The sequence below is a fragment of the Lissotriton helveticus genome, chromosome 6 (genome assembly GCF_964261635.1).
Source record: "Lissotriton helveticus chromosome 6, aLisHel1.1, whole genome shotgun sequence".
NCBI lineage: Eukaryota > Metazoa > Chordata > Amphibia > Caudata > Salamandridae > Lissotriton > Lissotriton helveticus.
In genome coordinates this window covers 2,068,070,684-2,068,091,888 of record NC_136067.1, presented here as the reverse complement: position 1 = coordinate 2,068,091,888, position 21,205 = coordinate 2,068,070,684, and the positions used below count along the sequence as shown (strand labels likewise).

The following is a 21,205-nucleotide window of genomic DNA, read 5'->3' as shown; positions in this document are numbered from 1 at the left end:
AGTATGTTGTATATCTAATTTGACTAAAATCAAAAGACCCTGGCTAACCCCACACCTACATTTGTTACTACAACGCACTCAAGCAAACAAGCAGAGAGCAACAGAGAGACAGTCGTGTACAGAGGCCAAGGAGCAAAAACAATACACAGAATGAAGGAAACTTTCCCAGAATATTTCACCCCAGCAGCCATGACCCCGCGGTTCAGAATGATTCCTGTCGTGAAACAGAATATTACGAAATAGGCCTGGCAGAGGTTCAAGGCATGTTTGTTAATGTTAGTCTACCACCCACACCATCTCGATTAAAGCTGAGGCAGAGGAGTGCTGGTGATTCAGACTGTCCTGACCGCACCATGTGGACATCCATTGGCTGCTTGGTTCTGCTGGCTCTTCCAGCCTTCTGCAAGGGGGGCCCCCCAACCCATCCTGGAGGTAGGTGGGAGGAACTTCCAAACTTACCGCATTCTTATGTGAGACCCTAACGCAGCCCCATCCAGTGTAGAGAAAAACAGCTCTCTTACCTAATCCTGCCTTGCTATTAACTACCCACAATAGACCTTTCAGAATGTTCCTTTCTTTCTTAATGTTTACTTGGTGTTAGAAGTTTCATGTAACATAAATTATGGAATGGCCCCTTTAATGGCACTTCCGCCAACTAATTCTAGATCTAGCGTAGGTGCAACCGAAACCTACTTGTTTCTCCATGGAACCTAAAAAGAACACGGTTTAATGTCAGTTCTCACTGGTTGATTGCATCGTGGCATTGCAATTGGTGGAACTAGATGTTGTCAAAGTGCAAAGATGGAAATGTTTTTTCGCCAAAATATATACTTTAATATGTAACTGTTGTGGGGGTCCCAAAAGGTGGTTGAACTCAATGCATTTTGCTTAATTTATTTGAATGTGTATATTGCGAAAATCCATCAAACAGATTTGGTTAAAAAATGGCTGGATTAGATAATATGGTGCACAGATGTCTATTTTGGGTAGTGCAGGTAAGTAGTGTATCTGTATATAAACGTATAATTTATTTGAAGGTTGTGAGGTCAGTTTGCGCGGTACGTTTGTGTAATATTGGTGTATTTTGCTGTACTTCCACAGTACATAGTGATGTCAAATAATTAGGTGATTGCCTAATTACTGCCTTTACAAAGTTGAAGCCAGGTGTTTAGTTTTAGGTAAACGTTTCCTTGTTCTGCCTTACGCCTTTGGCTATAGGTAAGTATTTTGTTTGTTACATTTACCCTCCCTAATAACACTTTACCAAATTGGTTATCTGCTTTGCAAAATATGTATACGTTCTTCATTTTTTTTTATAAATAGGAAGTTGTGCAGTACTACCTTCCACTTTCATCAAGAAGACGGTTTTCATGCTATGCAAAAAACAATAGTCTATGGAAAAATGTATTGGACTTAAAGCCTGTTGTGGAACCCACTTTTTTCTTTCCACCCCATTCACAAAACCCTGCAAGACTTTCAAGACTCCAAAAATCAAAAATCAGGTCTGCACAGTTTTACGAACATTCATCAAATTGGTGCAAAGTTATTAAGTGACAAAAATCACAAGAATTCCCGATCTCTGGTCACTCTAATAATAACTACAGAGTGGCTACCACCGGTGGTAGTTTATCCCGTATAATATCTGGTCACACCATCACCTTTGCCTCAAATCAGTTAAAACTTTGTTGAATATATGCAGGTTTTTTGTAAAGTTTTTTCATTAAGTAAGACTGGAAGTTTTTTTCCTATATAACACTCACACAGCAGGAGCCAAACACAATACAGGTAGAAAGCACAGGCCGAATTTCCAACCTCCTACATGGACTATACCAGTGGAAGTATTGAGTTGGGACCCGGCTGTCATTCAAGCCGTTGAGCAAATTCAAACTAAAAACAAGAGTTTTTTTCATAATTCGTCACACCTGGATGAAATGGCCATCAGGGCTCCCGAGAACAATCAGACCCTTGTAATAAAACCAACACTTAAGGCAGGAGCGATTGTAGTAATACCCTATGCTATGCATGATCAGGAATGCAAATACCTCATATTTGATGCCACTTGCTATGAGATTCTCAGGGATGATATCAACCCCAGAGTTAGAATTTCCTTTTGAAATATGGTTGAGAAAGCACTAGAAGCAAGATCGATCATGGGACAAGAGGCTGATTTCCTCATTGTAAAAGAAGCACACTCAAATGTGTTGCAATTCTGTGATTACTTTCTTAGGCCACTAGACATAAAAATGCCTTTTTATTTGAAGGAAACACAAGTCTTATGCCTCCTCGAAGGTATTACAATTTATGAGAACAGTGAACTGCATATCACAATGAACATAAAGGCCTTTTACACAAGTATTCCCCTAGGAGCATGCACTTGAGGTTGTGGAATCCATCCTCAGGGTAGGATGTGTTTACCCCAATACAATTTGTTGTTTAGTAGGCCTGTTTCTATGTCCATCAGTCTGAATGCATCTTCATATGCACTGACACAAACTCTTACAAGAACCCGAATATACTGAGGCACATATATGAGATTTTGATCATGTGGTGCTATGACAACTACACTGCTCTGGAACATGTCCAATACATTATTAGATGTGGTCCTTACCTAAGATTCACCTACACTATAAATAAGACTAGAGTTACCTTCTTAGACCTTGACATAGCAATCAAGGATAGTGACTTCACAACAAAAGTGTTTTTGAAACCCGTTGATAAAAAAAGCCTTCTCCGATTCAATAGTTTTCATCCAAGATCATTCTAGGAAAATCTCCCATTTGGTCAATATCTACCAAGAACTGTACAGACACCAATACTTTGATGATCAAGCTGATGCACTTATGAACAAACTCACATCGCACCTATACACCAAAAAGATAACAAGAAAAGCCTGCAAGAGAGCATGCAATAACAATTGAGATACCCTCCTAAAATGTCAGCTGTAGCAGAACACAAATAGATTAACCTATATCACCATCTATTCTGCAGGCTCCAATTTAGTGAAGAAAATCATATTGTGGCATCCTACTTTGACAGAACTGTTAGGAGCCTGAGGGTCTCCCACTGATGCAACCACCGCATTTTATGGAACTTGGATTTGTATACAATGGACATTCAGTGACTGTGCCACATCCTACACAAGTAGGTAGGATCCAATGTCTCATCACTTTACCTGCAGAAGTCGTGTAGTCAGTGACAACAAACCTCATGCAAGACAGAGTGAACATCTCTACCTTTGGCTTCTTACTATGAAGCATATTGTTTATCATTTTTCTTAAACATTGTTGTTAGAAATTGGGTTTCTGGTTGGCAGAGGTATTCACCCTGTCCAAGCGGGAACCACAAACCTAGTCAGGGTAAGTCACTACACAACCTAAATTATCCTGTACTCACCCTTTGGTAGCTTGGTACAGAGCCGTCAGGCTTAACCTAAGAGGCAATATGTAAAGTATTTTTGCAACAATAAAACTGTAAAACCCTGAAAACACATCACAAAAAGCATCCACACCAGTTTAGACAAATAAAACTTAATTTAATAAATAAAACATGCCCAAACTGAAAAACAGCCAATGTGTAGTAGTCGAGATATGATTTTTTAAAGAATAAAAGCAAAAATAGAGCTTAAATACAAATGGCACCTAAAGAGTTAATTGGTCACGCTGGACTGTGACAAAGTTAAGAGTTCAGACCGACCGCGATGGAGCGTGGGGCAGATACAGGACCCATGCAGGGCTGGCTGAGCAAAAGAACCTTAATCTTCGTCACAAGCATGAGATGCGCAGTACAGGTAAGTGATACGTCAGTTATCCCCACACAGTTGAATTTCTCTACCCAACAGTGCTGAGGGGATGGTTCCGTGAGTGAAGCAGCAGTTCCGAAGTGCGGCGGTTCCGATTGCGATGAGCCGGGTTTCTCCACGCTGTACAGACGATGCATCGATCTTCTCCACACAGTGGTGGCAATGTGTCTCTTCTGAAGAGGTGGTACCGAGTGTGATGCGGTGTTTCCAAGTAGGATGTGACGATCCGGTTCCCACAACAACAGTGATGCCTTGATTCTGCTCATGCAGCAGAAGGTGCTTCGGTTGAACTGAAGAAAGCCCTAGGTCCACTTCCAAGGGCCCATGATTCGGTTGGCACCACTTGATAGGACAGACTCACAAGCTGATGAGCACAAGGGTTCTTACTGGAGGGTTCTAAGTCTTTTGTGCCCCTGAGACTTAGGTAACAAGAGGAAAGCCAGCAAGCCCATGGAGTCACTCTGGGTTGAAGTGATGCAGGTCCAATCCTTCTCACCCAGGCAAAGAAAAAGCAACAGGCAGCAGGGCAACAAAGCAAGGCAAGCGTTCAGCAAACAGAATTCCCAGCAGAGTGGCAACCCTTAAACAGCTGCGCTGATCCTCTTCTTCCTGGCAGAGCGGTCACAGGTCCAGAAGTGTGCTGAAGTTGTGGTATCATGGGCCCAGTACTTATACCCAGTTGTGCCTTTGATGTGGGGGAGACTTCAAAGAAGGTTTGAAGTGGACAGAGGTCTACCCTTCCTGCTCTGGCTCCAGCCTCACTACATGGGATATGCAGCCATTCGTGTGTCTGCAGGGAACAGCTCATTCAGGTGTAAGTGTAAGGCTATGCCCAGTTCCTCCCTCTCAATCCCCCTGGAAGATCCAGCAGCCCCACTAAAGTGTCCTTTGTGTGTTTCTGTTACGAGGGAATACATAAATCCCAGCTGTCATCCCACCCAGACTGAACAGAGACAGGCAGCATGCACCAAATGGCTAAAGCAAGTAAATGCCAACTATCTAAAAGTGATACTGCCAACATGGCGACGCATGGCGCCCCAGCTGCTGCACTGCTAAAGTGAGGAACTTTTCCTCTTAAAGTAAACCACATTTCTTTCAATCTTAAATGAAGTAATCCATAGTAATCCCCAAGTTATTAACTATCAAATAATCCATGTACTCCATATTTATTTGATCACTCCAGAGACACGTGGGTTGAAATAGAATGCTTTATTCCGCATTTTCAGATGCCATATGCTGCCAATCCAAGCTTAAACATAGAGACGTGCTGTCAACCATCCTTCAAGCCAACAAAATGATAACCCAATGCATTTTCGAACTTTTAGTTCTTCGTCAGGGGTACTGCAATAAATCAGAAAAAGGGGCATAAACAACGCGCCTAATGCCTGTAGCTCGTAATATCAGCACGGACCATATTGACGTGTGGCCGTGATCTGTCTCCTTGACCCACCTCATAAGTATTCATATTAACAAAAATACATGAAATACATCAAAAACATGATGCAAATTGTAATGTCAACCACAATTGTTCTTCCCAAATTCTCACATAACCCCCTTCCGAATCCCCCCATGCGAATGCAAGTGCTCGAAGTTCAATGCTCAAAGTTAAATATAATGCTAAATCCCACAAAATCTGTTCTCCAACCCCTTGCCCTTTTGGCAGTATCATTGATATGCTGTGTTTGGACAGTCACAGCGCTGTTCTGCACACAGCACTTGGCATTCAAAGCAAATTAATATTATTTTTGAAAGGGAAGGAGTGCGCCTCCCTCTCTACACTTGCTTAGCAACTTTCTAAAAGTGGCATTTACTAAACTGGCATTTAAAATCCAACTTCACCATATATTGTGATTTTAATTTGTGAGTCCAGTGACACCCACATTGAAAAGTCTAACTCTTCACAATTAGGAATTACCTTAAAAGATGTAATAAGGTAATCCCAATATTATACAGCCCGAGGCTGTTCGGTCTAACAATCGTCTTTTTCCATTCAAGTCACTATGACTGTTTGCCCACCCAAACCTGGAAACCTCAACACTTCCTCTACTGCAACATCTTCTATGATAGTACTTTTTATTCAGCAAAGGGCAGTAACATCTTCACGTCAATAAGACTGAAACTGAGGCGCTAGAGGGCACTCTTGGGAGGAAATCACACAGCAAAGAGGGCCCTGTCTTGCTTGTATAAAGTTACGCTTTTTGGCTTTGGTTTAAAACTGTAATCACTGGTAAAACACTCCTGAACTAAAATGGCTTTAAAGGAAAACTAAGGCCCAGATGCATCAAGCTAAAAACCAATCGCAAAGGGGCATATTCTTAGAATCTGCTCCTTTGCGACCAGTAGTTTTGCATTTGGGATGCATCATCCCAAATGCAAAAATAGCAATTTAAGAAATCGCAAATTGAGATTCCTTAAATGCAATGCATTAAATTAAAAAGAATTCGCGATTTCGCTAATAGGGGGTGCAAATTACCATGAAGTTGAACTTCATGGTAATTTGTAAAAACTTTGAAAAATGCACTAAAGTGCATTTTTCAAAGTTCCATTTTACACACAAACATGCCCTTAGGGCATGTGTGTGTGCAAGATGTACCCATATGCAGATTTCAGGGGTGCAACAGAGTGTCCTTTTGACACCCTGGCACCCTTGAAATTGCATTCTCAATTTGTGATTCTCTAATTGAGAATCACGAATTGAGATTGTCTTCTCATTCATACCTATGGGCCTCTAGGCCCATAGGAATGAATGGGGAGGTATTCCTTAATTGCGACTCGCAATTAAGGAATTTTAAGAAATCGCTATTTTTTAAGCGACTTCTTCATGCATAGCATTTTGCTATTCCTTATTAACGAATCCTTATTTTTCGCTAATATGGAATCAAGTCAAAGCAACAAAGCTTTATTTCGATATATAATATCTTAAAAGCAATTTTTACAATTAAAAACACATTTCATAATAAATATGGTTAAAAAATTAATTACATTAACAAACATTATTACAATGAAATAGTAAACATGGATTAAACTATAGCAGCTTTGATAAAGGCTTAAAAATTAATAACCATACAGTTTCATCTTGGAGCTTTCGATCTTATCAACCAAGCCCAGCTTAAATATTTTGCCACCCCGCAAGCTAAGGTTGTGTTTGCATCTGCTTGGAGGATTCTGAGAGCAGTAGAATGATTCCTGATCTCAAGCTGTCGGCAGACGGGTTTTAACTACTTCAGTCTGGGTTTAGTGTAGGCCGGACATACAAAGAAAAGGTGTGGAATATTTTCAACTACACCTGGACAGTGTGGGCAATCAGTGGGCGTTTGGTGGGGAGGCTTGCATTTACTTGTACGTTCATGAACAGGAAGAGTTCCCATTCAAAACTGAATAAAGAGGGCCCTGTCTCTGGGTTTCTGAATAAAATCTAGGTAGGGCTCGAGACGAGGCACCAGCTTGTGCTGGCGGAACTCGTCAGTCAGTCTGCCTAGATTGGGATCTCTATGCTCCTGGGTATCGATCCATGCCGAGAATGCTCTCTTGATTTCTGCTTTGGACAACGAGACCCCTGTCTCCCATGCAGTATCAAGACCAGTGGCCATGAAGAGTCTTTTTACATTTACTAGCCATCAAATCTTATGGGATCCCTGGAGGTTCATTACTTCTCTTAGGCCGTCGGCATATCTGGTTAACTCGGGGGTGCGCCATAGCCGAGCCCAATAAAGGAGGGGGCGCAAGGTAATTAAATCCTTAATTGAGCGATGACCCAAGTCACTCAGAAGTCGCTTAGTGGGGGTTCCCCTGGGAAGCGAGGCAAGCTCTCTGAAGAACTTATTTTCTGCTGTGACAAGCACGTCTACGCTACCGAAGCCCCAAAGTTCGGCTCCATATAGGGCACAGCCCACGGCCTTTGCAGAGTAGATCTCCAAGGCAGGGGCAATAGCCCTAGAGGTTGAGTCTCGGTGTTCCCTCCCTATCACCCCCACAACCCGCTTATGACTTAAAGCCATTTTTTCAATATGTGGCTGCCATTTCAATTTATCTGAGATTCTAATCCCCAGATAGTCAAAGACTTTGACGCGCTCTAGGGGTGCCCCATCAAGTACAAGGGTGGATTTATCCGACCTACTAGGATTAAAATAGAGGCGCTTCGTTTTAGAGGTGTTAATTACTAGGCCCCTTAGTTTACAAAAGAGGCAAAACCGATCTAGTAACTTCAGTAACCCTACTGGGGTTTTCGATACCAGCAGTGTATCATCCGCAAAAAGTAAAGCGGGGATTTTGTCACCAGCTAAAACAGGAGCATCGGCATTAATTTCCGATAGAAAGGAAACAACCCCGTTCACAAATAACGTGAATAGGGATGGAGCCAATACGCATCCCTGGCGGACGCCTCTTTTCACGGGAATTTTATCTGTTTTTTGTTCCTGAGTGCCCCATCTAATACGGGCATAGTTACCATCATGCATGCGACCAGAAGGTTCAAGATGGGCTGGTGGAGCCCCATCTCCTGCAAAACCAACCATAGGCGGTCTCGGGGAACCAGGTCAACGGCGGTCTTCAAATCAATAAATGCAAGATAAAGACCGCCCTTGCCAATGGTTACCACCTTCCAGTGTAGAAGTACCAGCCTGAAGGCCTGATCTATTGTACTTGTGCATGCCCTAAACCCTGCCTGAAATTGCGAGATGATGTTGTTCTCCTCAGCCCAAGAGATGATCCTCTCCAGGAGGACCCTGCCAACCACCTTCTGACTGGCATCAATAAGGCTTATTGGACGATAGTTGGCAGGGTCCCCCCTGGACCCCTTCTTATAGATAGGGATTACTTCTGCCCCTTTCCAGGAGTTTGGGACTGGACATCCTTCGAGCAGAGCATTAATCAGGAAAACAAAATATGTGGCTCATTGCTCGGCATAAGCTCGAAATAAATCACCCGGTATACCATCTTGTCCCGGGGCTTTAGCTATTACAATTTTATTTATAGCTGCCACCACCTCATTTTTCCCTATGGGGTCAAAAGAGCCCAAGGGGATCGAAGTAGATACCATGAGGCAACTTGAGGGCCCGCATCTCTCCCTGGTCTCATCTCCTGCATAGAGTCTCCTAAAATTATCAAACCACTCCCCATCAGTGATATGATTAGGGATTTGGTCAGGGTCACTACCACTGGATCTTCTTACCAAGGTCCAAAAAAGCTTGCCATTCTTAGACTGGCTCGCTGTCTTTAGGCTAGTCCAATGTGATTCCTCCCATGCCCTTTTCGCCTCTATAATGGCTCGTCTATACTGTAGTCTCGCCAAACGTACCTCAACGATATTGTGGGTTTTGATGGCAAGTATCAATGTGGTCTTTTTCCTCCTACAGTCCTTGTTAAACCACTTCTCTGTTGGCTTACTGCTCGTGGAGCGCTTTTTAAGGGACGGGGCCTCGAGAAAGAGAGAACCCATCAGGTCAATTGTTTCAACATAGATTGTCTCCACCGCTGGGGGCCCCACCTCGTTCGTACAGGCTACAGAAAGCTTAGCAGTCTGATTTCTTAAGATCTCCCCTAAAGCTCTGGTTTTCTGTTCATTCAAAATGAACTTTTGCCATTTGAGAAACCTTTTACAGTTAGATGGTATAATTGCCTTTGTTAACATCCTAGAACTAATGCTAGGATAATGCTCCGTTGTTTTGGCACAGTTCCAACCTGGAAAGGGATAGAGGATTGTGGTCACTATCAATAGATGGTATAACAGACATGTCAGTCACATAGTTCCATAACCTCTTGTCGACCAATATGTAATCAATTCTGCTCGGGCATGAGACCCTATTACATGTATTTGCTCCCAAGAGATCAGAGGGCGTACGCCCATTAACTGCTCTTAATCCAAGTTCCAGTGTTAGGGCATTCAATTGAATGACCACCGGCAACCATTTCTTCACAGGCAAAATCGACAATGATGGTATGCCCCATTTAGCATCCTCTTCATTCGTTCCCAGAATATCATCAGTGACCAGAGGTTCAAATGTGCAGTTTAGGTCGCCGGCGATCAAAATAAAAGAGTCGGAAGGGCAGGAGAAAAGCACTTCATACAAAATGGAAATAGTTGGGGATTTTACCCCCCCTTGCGTACCTCTGGCATAGATGTTAAAAAGTTCTATGGTAGTGTTGCCCTTTGAGTCCTTGATTGTTAATCTCATCAAGTCTGGTGTTGGACAAGGGTGGTGGGTAATTTTGCAATTAAGTGCGGCCTTAACCCAGACTATAAGCCCTCCAGATGGGCGTCCAGAGGAGAGTAACCGGGCTTATACAATGACTCAAGACTCCATGTTTCCTGGAATGCACACAAATCATAGCCATCAATAAAAGTATTCCAGTCCGGAAGAGATAACTTGTTACGTAAGCCCGCTATATTCCATGAAACAATTTTAAAATTCCTAATGGAATCACTACAGGAGGTCGGGCCACCTTGGAATGAGTCGGGGCCCCGTCCATTCTCTTTTTTACCCCCCCTGGGTTACTGGAACAGAAATTGGGAATTCGGGACCTGGACACTGGGCTAGTCTAGGGGGACTAATATTACTGCTACTAGGTGGGGCGATGGTGTTTATAGATACCCCTTCATGAGCCTGAAGTCAGTCAACGGCCTCGAGACCGCTGAACCGATTTTGAATAGGAGTTTGGCTCGGGACTGGTAAAGACTCAAGACAACCCCCGTTAATCAATCCCCTCCCATTCCGCTGTACTAGAGTCCACCCGTCAGTTAAAGTTGGAAGGTAATTGGGGGGATAAAAATAGGAAAGTGGGAGAGATAGTATGGAAGCTCCTGGACAGTGGTGTTTCCAGTTACAGATATACTCCACTGTCCTAGGATCTTTGAAATTAACAAGGACACAGCCCCCCCTGATATCCTTGGCCAAGTGTCCCACCCAGTAGACCCTTCGTACCATGAGTATTTTACTCGAAATGTGCGTTGGTAGTGGTCTATATTTGTTTAGCCAATCAGCAACTTTGTTCCTTAAGGCCGTAAAAGATTCTTGGTCAGGCGTTCTCAGTGCCTGGACCCCTGCTAAGACTACCAGGTACGGGCTTACTTCCGGGGCAGATCGATATTAATTACCCCCCCCCCCCCGGAGCCTGAACTATAGGGTCCCCATCTCCCTCTTTCGGCTGAACTGATTTGCTCTGGCTTGATTTCTTAGCTGCTACTATTGCTGGTACCTTAGTTAGAGGAGCAGCTAGGGCCTGAGGAACTACAGTCGGAGCTAACGAGATTATCGGATCACTAGCAACGCCCCATACCCGGGCATCATTGGAAGGAACAGTGACCCTGGGTGTAGTTGCCTTTTTCAGGGAATCAGCAATTCCCAATGATGTAATCTCAATCTTACTTAGTTGCTGTTCAATCTTGGTTAATCTTAATTCTACTGAGCGAAGGAGGAGTCTAAATAAATCACCCATTTTTACCAATAAGGGATCCTCCATCACCACCCTACTCACTGGGCTCCCTGGGCTCTTACCCCCAACCTCAGCCTGGGGTACCACTCTCATGGGAGTTCAATCTTCTCTAGGTACGACTACAATTGCCGGAGTAGTCGCGGCAACCTACTCCTTTGCGACTGTTGTTGCTCTCTTATTTTTGGATATCTTCCCTTTCTTTCCTCCACTATCATTAGCCTGTACTTGCTTATACTTAGGAATGCCCCTTGGCGTCTTTCTCGTAATTGCCTAGTGTTGTGCTCCCTAACTGGACTAGCCACGATGGGTAGCTTAAGGGGTGTCAACAGTAATGATTCAGACACCGTGGACTGATCCCCTGTAAATTGATCAGGGTCACAAACTGCCAAGTGGAAATTTGGGGATTCAGGGATCACGGATGCACCAATACCACTGATCTGACCATGGTGTTCAGGTGCCCGTGCATTAGCAATATACCCCATAGATGACCTTCTGGCAATTGCTAAGTCCTGTGAGACCCGTCTCTCCATCGACGTAATCCCCTGATCTATAACAGAGTTGACCCTGATAATAAAGTTGTCCATGGTTCCGGTTAGGTTTGCATTAACCGCCTTGCTCCTACCTTCCTTCGATGCCATATTAGTGCAGATATGGCAATATTACAGTTATAGTATTTACAGGATAATCCCCGAATGTAGAGATGAAAGGGGGGTGGCCCGTCCCGTCCTTGATCGATCTTGAACGGGCTTAAACGGGCCCGCCCTTGGCCCGGGCTTCGCCGGGCACGCGCCCGCGCGCGTCCCCGTTGCGTAGGAGGTAGGTGTTTATATACAGGAAATAGGTGGGGCTAATTACGGGAAGAGGCACCAGCTGTGTCTGAGCTGGGGATGCTGGGCCTACAGTCCCGTAGTCCCACAGCGATATTCACGGAGTCCCAGTAGCACAGCTCCTCGGTCAAAGTACACAATGCCCCAAGTGACCAACTATCAGCGGCCGCATGAAGTTTTTTAGCTGCAGACAGGCAGGCAGGAGGGGCAATCACGGGAAGAGGCACCAGCTGTGTCTGAGCTGGGGATGCTGGGCCTCGCAGTCCCGTAGTCCCACGGCGATATTCATGGAGTCCCAGTAGCACAGCTCCTCGGTCAAAGTACACAATGCCCCAAGTGACCAACTATCATCGGCAGCGAGCGGCACCATAATAAGGAATCGCAAAATGGATTCTTGATGCATCTAGGGGTAAATTTGTCATTTTTGGTTTACTTGAGGAGTCAATAGGTCTGACTTTTACTTATCTCATTTTCCTAATCCATCTGACATTTACTTTCATGCAATTTCATGGATAGCACCTATACCAAGTTTGCATTTATTGACTTAACTATCACTGTAACTTTTTTTTGAAAATCTTTTTTATTAGCAGTTAATCAAGAACAGTTACAATAATTGCATTGGAAACATAAGATCCATATTCCGTAGTTCTCATTTGTTAGCAACAGTGAGTCATGTGTCAACATTTTCATTTTGATGTATTCCCAACGATTTCTCCGCAAACTCCCCCCTCCCGTTCCCACCCTCCCCCGGCACTTCCATGGACACATTACTCGTTCATAGTACGCGACCTAGTTGAGTATATCCAATACATAATCATTGTTCTGACACAGACCTATGTAGGACTACATACAATATGGTACATATATGTTCTTCTTACTTTGCACCTAGAACTATTCTCGCTCACCGGAGCATGTATTGGCACTAATTGCAGGGGACGTTCCGCATACTCCAAGTATATCACCCTTCGTCTTAACTAATAGTAGTTGATAAATTAGATGCAGTGTCGCCACCTGTATCAAAAGCCTCCAACATAGCATTCCAATCTAAAGATATTAGGGTCTTCCTGAGGCCCGTACGCTCTTCGCGCTGCAGTGTCGTACCCTCTGCCTTCCCCCAACGCACTACTTCTGCCTTCCACACCTCTGGGTCCGGCGGTCTAACCGTCTTCCATCTCATTGTAATGGTACGCTTGGCAAGTAGCAAGGCTAGGTCAGTAAACCCTGTAGCCACACTTTTTTTCCGTTCAGCAGGTCCCAGCCCCAGTATGGTATACTCCAAGGAGGTGTACGGTTTGGAAGGAGCCAATTTAAATAAAAAAAAGTAAAAAAAGTCCACATTTGTAAAGCGCACAATCACCCGTAAGGGTCTCTAGGCGCTGGGGGCCGTCGGGAATATTAAGCGAGCTATTGCCCAGAGTCACATGGTGCTGGGCTAATCTGCTGCCGGTGCCGGGGATTGAACCGTGGTCCCCAGATTCCAGCATCAGTCGCCCTGGCCGCGCCGCCACACCTCTTCCATCTTGGACCGTCTTCCAATAGTACCCCAGTTTTGGGCAGTTCCATATCATGTGCAGTAGCCGCGCATCGTCTGCGCCGCATCGGGGGCATGTTGCAGCTGTGTTAGGGAACATTGCGTGTAGGCGATGGGGTGTGAGGTACGCCCTGTGCAGGACCATGAGTTGAATGAATTTAAATTTCGGGTTCCTCGACACTTTCTTTGGGAATTTAAGGATTCTTTCCTACTCCTTGTCCCTGACTGTTCTCCCTATGTCACCTTCCCATTTGTCATGCAAAGGTTGTAGCGATATCGCCCTCCCCATCCTTATGCCACTCGTTATCCATTTCGTCAGGTGCCTGCCCGATCCCATGAGGTACTGCATTGTGAGCAGCGGATTCGTGGGTGGCTCTTCACCGTTCGGTGTCCATGTCTTTGCTATATAACGTCGCAGCCCGTCGTATAAAAGGAACAATCCACCCGGGGTATGGTGTGTGTCGCGGAAGTCCTCGAAGGACATAACTCGGCCATCCGCAAACAGATCCCCCACCTGCGTCACTCCCACGTCGTGCCACACTGCGAGTATCTGATTCGACAGTGTGCCCGTTCCCATCGGGAGCCCCAGCAGTGGTATCGTGGGGGCGTAAGAGGAGGTGGGGGTCGTGTATTTCACCGCCCTCCTCCAGTAGATGATCGCGAGTCTAAGCAGGGGCGGCGTCAACTTAGGGATCTCCGCTCTTGGCAGTAACAGTGTGTGGATGGCCCCTCTCTCCCAGTCCGCCTCCGACATGCCAATTTCGTGTACGTTGCGTCCCGCCAACCAATAGGCCAGCCACTGCAATTGGCAGGCATAGCTATACGCCTGGAAGTCCGGGACCCCCATACCGCCTGCCGCCGTAGGAAGCTGCATTTTAGCCAGGCCAATGCGTCGCCGTCCCGACCCCCACATCAGCTCCGTAAGCAATGTGTTTAACATCCTAAACATGGGAGCGGGGATCACGAAAGGTAGGCTCGTGAAGTAATAAATAAGACGGGGTAGTACTACCATCTTAGAGATGGCCACTCTGCCCGCCACCGATAACGGCAACGCAGTCCAGAATTGTGTCTGTGATTTCAGCGTTGCGATCGCTCTTCCCAGGTTGCCATCGATCATGTCCTTCGCCCCTCTGTATATCTCACTATAACTTTGACCACAGCTTCACAAAAACTAATTTTTAAGGTGACTCTCAAACTTATGCTTAATAAAATGCAACATTTTTGTGTTGGAGTAAAAAAAAAAAAATTTACATTTATTATATTATATGGAAGCAATTAGGTTCAATGTAACTTCATATTGCAACATATAAGGTAACATTTATGGTTTATTATCATCTTATTGTAACTTCATTTAGGGATGTGGTCATAATTAGACGTAAAATAGATTAAGTTCATATTGAATTAGATAATTAAAACAGCGTTGTTTCCCATCATCAAGTGAAAAAAATGAAATTGAGTGCAAATTGCATGCCTGCTAAGTAGCACACTATTCATTCACAGAAACTATCCATCAAAATGCTGTCCAGTTGTGGTCATATCCAAAGAATACAAGTCGTTCAGTTCTACAACTCTGTTCAAGAATCAATTATTATCATTTGCCACTTATATTATATTATGTTATGTTATTTGAAAAATGCTGTATCTCTGGCAAGGGTATCCTGGTCTCTACGCCTGTAGTGCCACACTTTATGTGAAGATTAGTAATATTTTCAGTGCTTTTGAGTAATTGTTTATAGTTCACTTCAGAGTTATCTGATGGTTTGTGGGACTTACACCAGTGAATTTCTTTCTTGCAGTGAAGCAAGGGGAGTGTCCCTATCAGTCTAGGGATTTTGACGCTCCACCGCCATATCTTCATGAATGTAACGCAGACACCGATTGCCCAGGACCCCGGAAGTGCTGCATCAGCTTCGACAGTCGGGAATGCAAAAACGCCGTGCCAGGTAGCAACCTCATTCAGTGCATGAGATTCCTGGTGAACTTTGTATTAGTATCAAACAGCTTGCATGGATTCCAACTGCTCATAGCCAATGGCCTGCTCAGTGTGTGTGATCTGCTTAGCACTTTCCAGCCATAGGAAGTTAGTGTGAACACCCAACAACTCCCACCCCACTCCCCAACAAGGGAACTAGGCAGTACCATAAAAAGGTTCTGTAAGTGCCAGCCACAGAAGACAGTCTAGATTAGTAAGTGCATGTAGCCAGAGAACTTCTTGGCAGGTTTGAGTAAACTTTCCTTATAACTATTAAGGATGTATTTACAATCCTTCCTACTGGTCGTTCTGGGTTTACCCTTTGTTCGATTTTTGTTCAATGACATATGCATATTCACTGTAATGTTGAGTGCTACTGCAATTCCAGGAAGAATTGAAGAATTAGCCCCACTAGGTGGGCTTCCCTTAGTGGCCTTGGGTGGTAGGAGTCACAAGTAAGTATGGAGTTCCCCTTGGTGGGTACAGTACTAATCAAACTCAATACACTGCTCATATAACATGATCCAAAAAAGTTAAGGCTGTCATTTCATGTGTTGACGCAAAAAGAAAAGTTAACTGTTTGGGGAGGCCACTCCAGATAGAGATGTAAGAGTTCAAGAGTTGTATATGACAGCATTAGAGGTTCTTATATCTTAGAATGCAAACTCTTCTAGTTATTCTACATAAAACTAGGCTTGGATCAAATGTTGCACTCCAAGAGGAGCCTGCTACTTGGTAATACAATTATTCAGAGGCAGAGTAGTACATATACAAAGAATTCTCAATGAATTGCTCAAAAAGACTATGAGATGTCAAAGAATCATTTGGAGACCAGTATTGCTAGTTCCACTACAACAAGGGTAGAGGAAGGTGTTGTATGATGCTTCGATGTCTTCGAGGTCATATTGGAATTCTTTGATCACAGTACAGACCTGTGTGTTTCTGTATGAATCCATACTAAGGACTGGGGGGCATGTTTACTAATGCAACTCATCTAAAGGCAATGCAAATCCTTAAATTGTATTTACTAAGCCACACAAAGCCATCTTGTGTGGCTCTGTGTGAGTTAGTAAATCCAAAGTTCCGCAAAGAAGTGCATTTCACTGCTTTGCGCGTCCTTGAGGCAGGGAGTCGCTCCATGTGCGGAGTGTGGGCGTTCCCACTCATGCATCCATTGTTTTTTACATAATCCTAGATTTATTGAGGTGAGTAAACCTGGGATTGCACAATAATGCTGCTCCTCATTGCCTGAGGTTTATGGCTCAGAACCAATCATCTTGGGCAATATCCTAAATAGAATTTGAAATGCAATATCAAGGTGGGGGGGTAGAGATCCCAGACATATGGTGGGGGGCAGAAATGATCCCAATGTACAAGAAAGGAGACACTCGTTATGAGGTATTGGGGTGGGTTGGGGGGTAAGTTCAAAGGGAATTGTGTATGTTGTCCAACCTGATGCACTGATTCTATTATTCCAGGGCGGTATGCACTGATACTATCGATCAATACATGCTACAACCGACACAGCTAGAAGACTCCTCCTTAGGCCAGATACATATCGTCAGCTGGAACGTTAGGGGCATGCTACACAAGGTAAAGCAAGGCGGAATACTTGGCCAAGCACGGTGGATTAAAGCAGATCTACTAATACTACAAGAGACACATCTTATGGGTACTAAAACACACTTTCTGGCCCAGTTTATATATACACATGTCTTTCACGCAGGTTTCATGAGGGGGTTCGAGTGGTGTAGCAATCCTAATACATCATAGACTGTTGTTTACACTTACTCGTTCGTGGAAAGCTACACAGGGAACATACATAATAGTTCATGGAAACATATCAGGCGACTAAATAATGATTGGTAGCCTTTATGCCCCCCTTCCCACCCACCACTCACTCAAAAGTTTTATTGATCGCCTGGTGGATATCTGGGGAGTAGTGCCCGAGGTACTGGCAGTTATAGGTGGAGATTGGAACAACATAATAAAAATGTACAAAAATCACTGGCACACCACAGGGATTATAAAGAACCCAAAGGGAACATGGCTTAAATCCGTCACTGACTTGGCAGCCTGGATAGATACCTAGAGGGCTCATCACCGACAGAGAATCAGGATACACATATTACTCCGAAGTCCAAAATTCTTTTTCGAGGATAGATTACATTTTCATCTCAGATCATTGTCACAGAATATTACACGCTACAATACTGCCCCGGGATTGTCAGATGACTCTCCGATCACAATACTGCTTTGATAGGCTCATGCCGAGGCCCATTCCGGTGGAGACTCTCTACATGGCAACTACAACATCAGGGCTACAGAACCCAGATCCATAAGGCACTAACAGACTACCTCACACTTAACATGGAGACAGCTCCTTTCCCAGAAATACTATGGAAAGCTATAGAACCGTGGGGTATATTATCAACAAAAGGCTATACATTATCGGCGCTTTTATCGGCAGAAAACTGCTGATAAAACGGCGATAATGGGCTTGATAATATGGGCTTGAGAATTCCCATAGAAGCCCATGTTCTGGTGTGAACATGGGCTTCTATGGGAATTCTCAAGGGCATATTATCAAGCCCATAATCCCCCTTTTATCGGCAGTTTTCTGCCGATAAAAGCGGTGATAATGTCTTGCCTTTTGTTGATAATATGCCCCCTAGTTTTAAAACACTAATTACTGTGTTGCAGAATGTAAACAGCGCAACAGTAAGCACTCACCCTTAGAAGACAGTATAAGGATGTTAGAAAGACAGGGACGGGTAGATGGAGCTCATACAACACTTAGACAGCCCTGCCTTACACAACAAAAGTATGAAAGCGAATTGATGGAAGAGGCCCGAAGTGCTTAGCTAGCATTTCAGACCAGGATCTATCAATCGGGGGAGTAATCGGGAAAACACCTATACCGACTTTGTAGAAAGGCTCCACACTCAATCCATCTTGCAGCAATACGCGACGCACAGGGAGTGGTGCTTAAAGACCGGGTTAAAATAGCGCACGGTTTCACTGACTTCTATGCGGCTCTATATACGCCCAAGGAGGTAATTGATCCCACCCTGATCGAGAGCTTTTTTGACAATATTCCACCTAAGACTCTACCTGACGATACACAGAGGGCCCTGGATACACCCATCATGCTAGAAGAATTAGCAAAAGCAATATTGGAACTAGGAACAGGAAAGGGGCACGGCCCAAATGGATACCCTTGTGAATTTTTCAAAGCCTTTATGCCCCAACTAGGACCGCACGTTCTCAATGTCATTTAGGAAGCAGTTAAGATTGCCCACCGGCCTTCAGATTGGCGACATATGAAAACAGTGGTCTTCCTTAAACCAGGCCGACCTCCCGAACAGCATGCCTCCTACCACCCTATATTCCTTTTGAATACAGAAGTGAAACTACTTGCCAAGGTTCTTGCCTATAGATTAATCTCACATATGCCGGAACTGGCCCATCCAGATCAGGAAGGCTTTATGCCCCATCGTTCCACTCGCTGTAACATAAGAAGAACCCATAACGCAATAGCAGCAGTGGACTGGCTGGGCAGGCCAGCCGCCATGTTATTGGCAGACATAGAAAAGGCCTTCGACTCCGTCAGCTGGATATATCTCTTTACATTGCGAAAATATCAGAGCTTTGGTCCACGCTTTATGGCTTATATTCGGTTATTATACACAGACCTGACAGCTGCAGTATGGATAGTAAGTAGTGTCTCAGCCCCCTTTCCCTTTACAGTCAGACAAGGTACTCTACAGGGGTGTCCCTTTTCTCCCTTGTTATTTGTATTAGCAATTGAACCACTGGTCAACTGTCTCTGTAAAGATGCTCTAGTTAGAGGTTTTGAATGGACCGCTGACATTTCATATTGCATTGTAAGCATACAATGTTTTATTTATTCTAAGAGATCCACATATATCGGGACCCAGAATTTAAAAAATAATGCAAATATTTGGAGAAACTTCAGACCTAAATCGGTCATTTGGCCAATGCAAGGAACACTTGGGAATAGAAAATGGGTGACTGACCTAACCCTGGCCACAGACGGGCTGCAATACTTAGGGGTGTTTCTGTCTAATGAGAAAAAGATATCGTGGGATTGTAAAATAGGCAATAAGACTGAAAAAGTATGGGTAGACATATGGACCTGGATGGGACTACCATTGTCTCTCTATGGGAGATCTGCTACACTCAGGATGATCTCCCTCCCATGACTGCTTTATCATTTACAGAAACATCGGCACCCAGTTCTGTTATCTTGATTTTGCCAACTTAATGCTATACAGGCAATTCCTGTGGGGAGGGGGACATCCCATGTGGCGCAGCGGACATGCTTTCAATCCACATACTGTGGAGGGATTGCGGCCGTAGACGTCCGAGCTTACCATGAGGCATCCCATCTACAGGTGGTGAATGACTGGTGGTACGGATCCAGTGAAGATCCGTCTTACGCTGTAGAACGATGGCTGTTAGATGACCCTACACACATCTCATATTTATACAGTAGATTGGAGATCCAAGCCCTACCGCCTGCCATTAGAGTGGTGATACTTGTGTCGCGACAATCTCTCAGACGGCTGGTTTGGTGGGGATGCATCACATGTGGAACACCGCTGTGGCGGAATAGATAGCTACTTCACCTAGTGGGCCTGCAGGGTTTCCGTGGGTGGGACCAAATAGGGATCTCCACCATTGGGGATGTAGTCCTGAGTTCCTCAGAAGCGGTCACTCCCCACGCTGCTCCCTGCTGAATAATTTGGTATCGTAGCGCTATACTGCCAGACTGCTCATTGCCATTTAGAGCTATTGCGCATTGCTCGCACTGCTTACTATAACTATTTGTGCCTGATTATACTGATATCGTAGCGCTCTACTGCTAGACTGTTCTTTACTTATTATTCCATTGTGTATTGCTCGTTTTGCCTGCTTATACTATTGGTGCCTGATTGTGCCGGTGCCACTGCCCATTTCATAGCGTTTAATAAGGTTGTGCCCCAATCCTGTTTCGCTTTTGGCGTGCTCCCATTTTGTTGTTTGTTTGTTGTGCCTCCCAGCCCGGCTCTCCACCCCGCTCCCGCCTCCCAGCTGCTCCTCCCTCGCTCCGCCCCCCTCCACTATCCACTTATGTCAGAACAGCCTCGCACATCGTTCACGCGCAGCGGACGCGCCCCATGCGCGCCGAAGGTGCGCCAAAGGTAAGCCCGTCTATGCCCGTCCGCGCCTGGACCGCACCCAGCGCCAAACCCCCTCGCCCCCGCAAAATTACGCACGATGTCGCAACCCTCTCAGCACTCAACCCCGGCCGTCTCCCGGACGGCTACAAGATCATCCGAAAGGACCGCATCAACCAAACAGGCGGAGGCATCGCCATCGTCCATAAGAACACCATCCGAATCACGACCAGTTCTGATGACACCCTCGCAGCTGCCGAACACCTTCACTTCCAGATTCACATCGCCCCCAAGACCACACTCAGAGGCACCCTCATCTACAGGCCACCAGGACCCCGCACACAATTCAGCGAAGACATCACTGACTTCATCAGCCCACACGCCCTTCCCTTCCCTCCGAGGAATACATTCTACTGGGAGACCTCAACTTCCACCTGGAAAAGAACAACGACAGCAACACCA

At 44.9% G+C, this 21,205-nt stretch overlaps 1 protein-coding gene across 2 annotated transcripts in view; it reads left to right on the top strand.

Moving 5' to 3' along the window:
* The first annotated feature begins 281 nt into the window (after window positions 1-281).
* LOC144764007 (uncharacterized) overlaps window positions 282-21,205 on the top strand; it is a 174,916-nt gene continuing 153,992 nt past the window's right edge. For both annotated transcript variants that reach the window (XM_078650136.1, XM_078650135.1), the window contains exons 1-2: window positions 282-432; window positions 15,385-15,531. In XM_078650136.1, coding sequence (XP_078506262.1) covers window positions 354-432; window positions 15,385-15,531 — 226 coding nt within the window. In that variant the 5' untranslated portion in view covers window positions 282-353. The remainder of the gene's footprint in view (window positions 433-15,384; window positions 15,532-21,205) is intronic.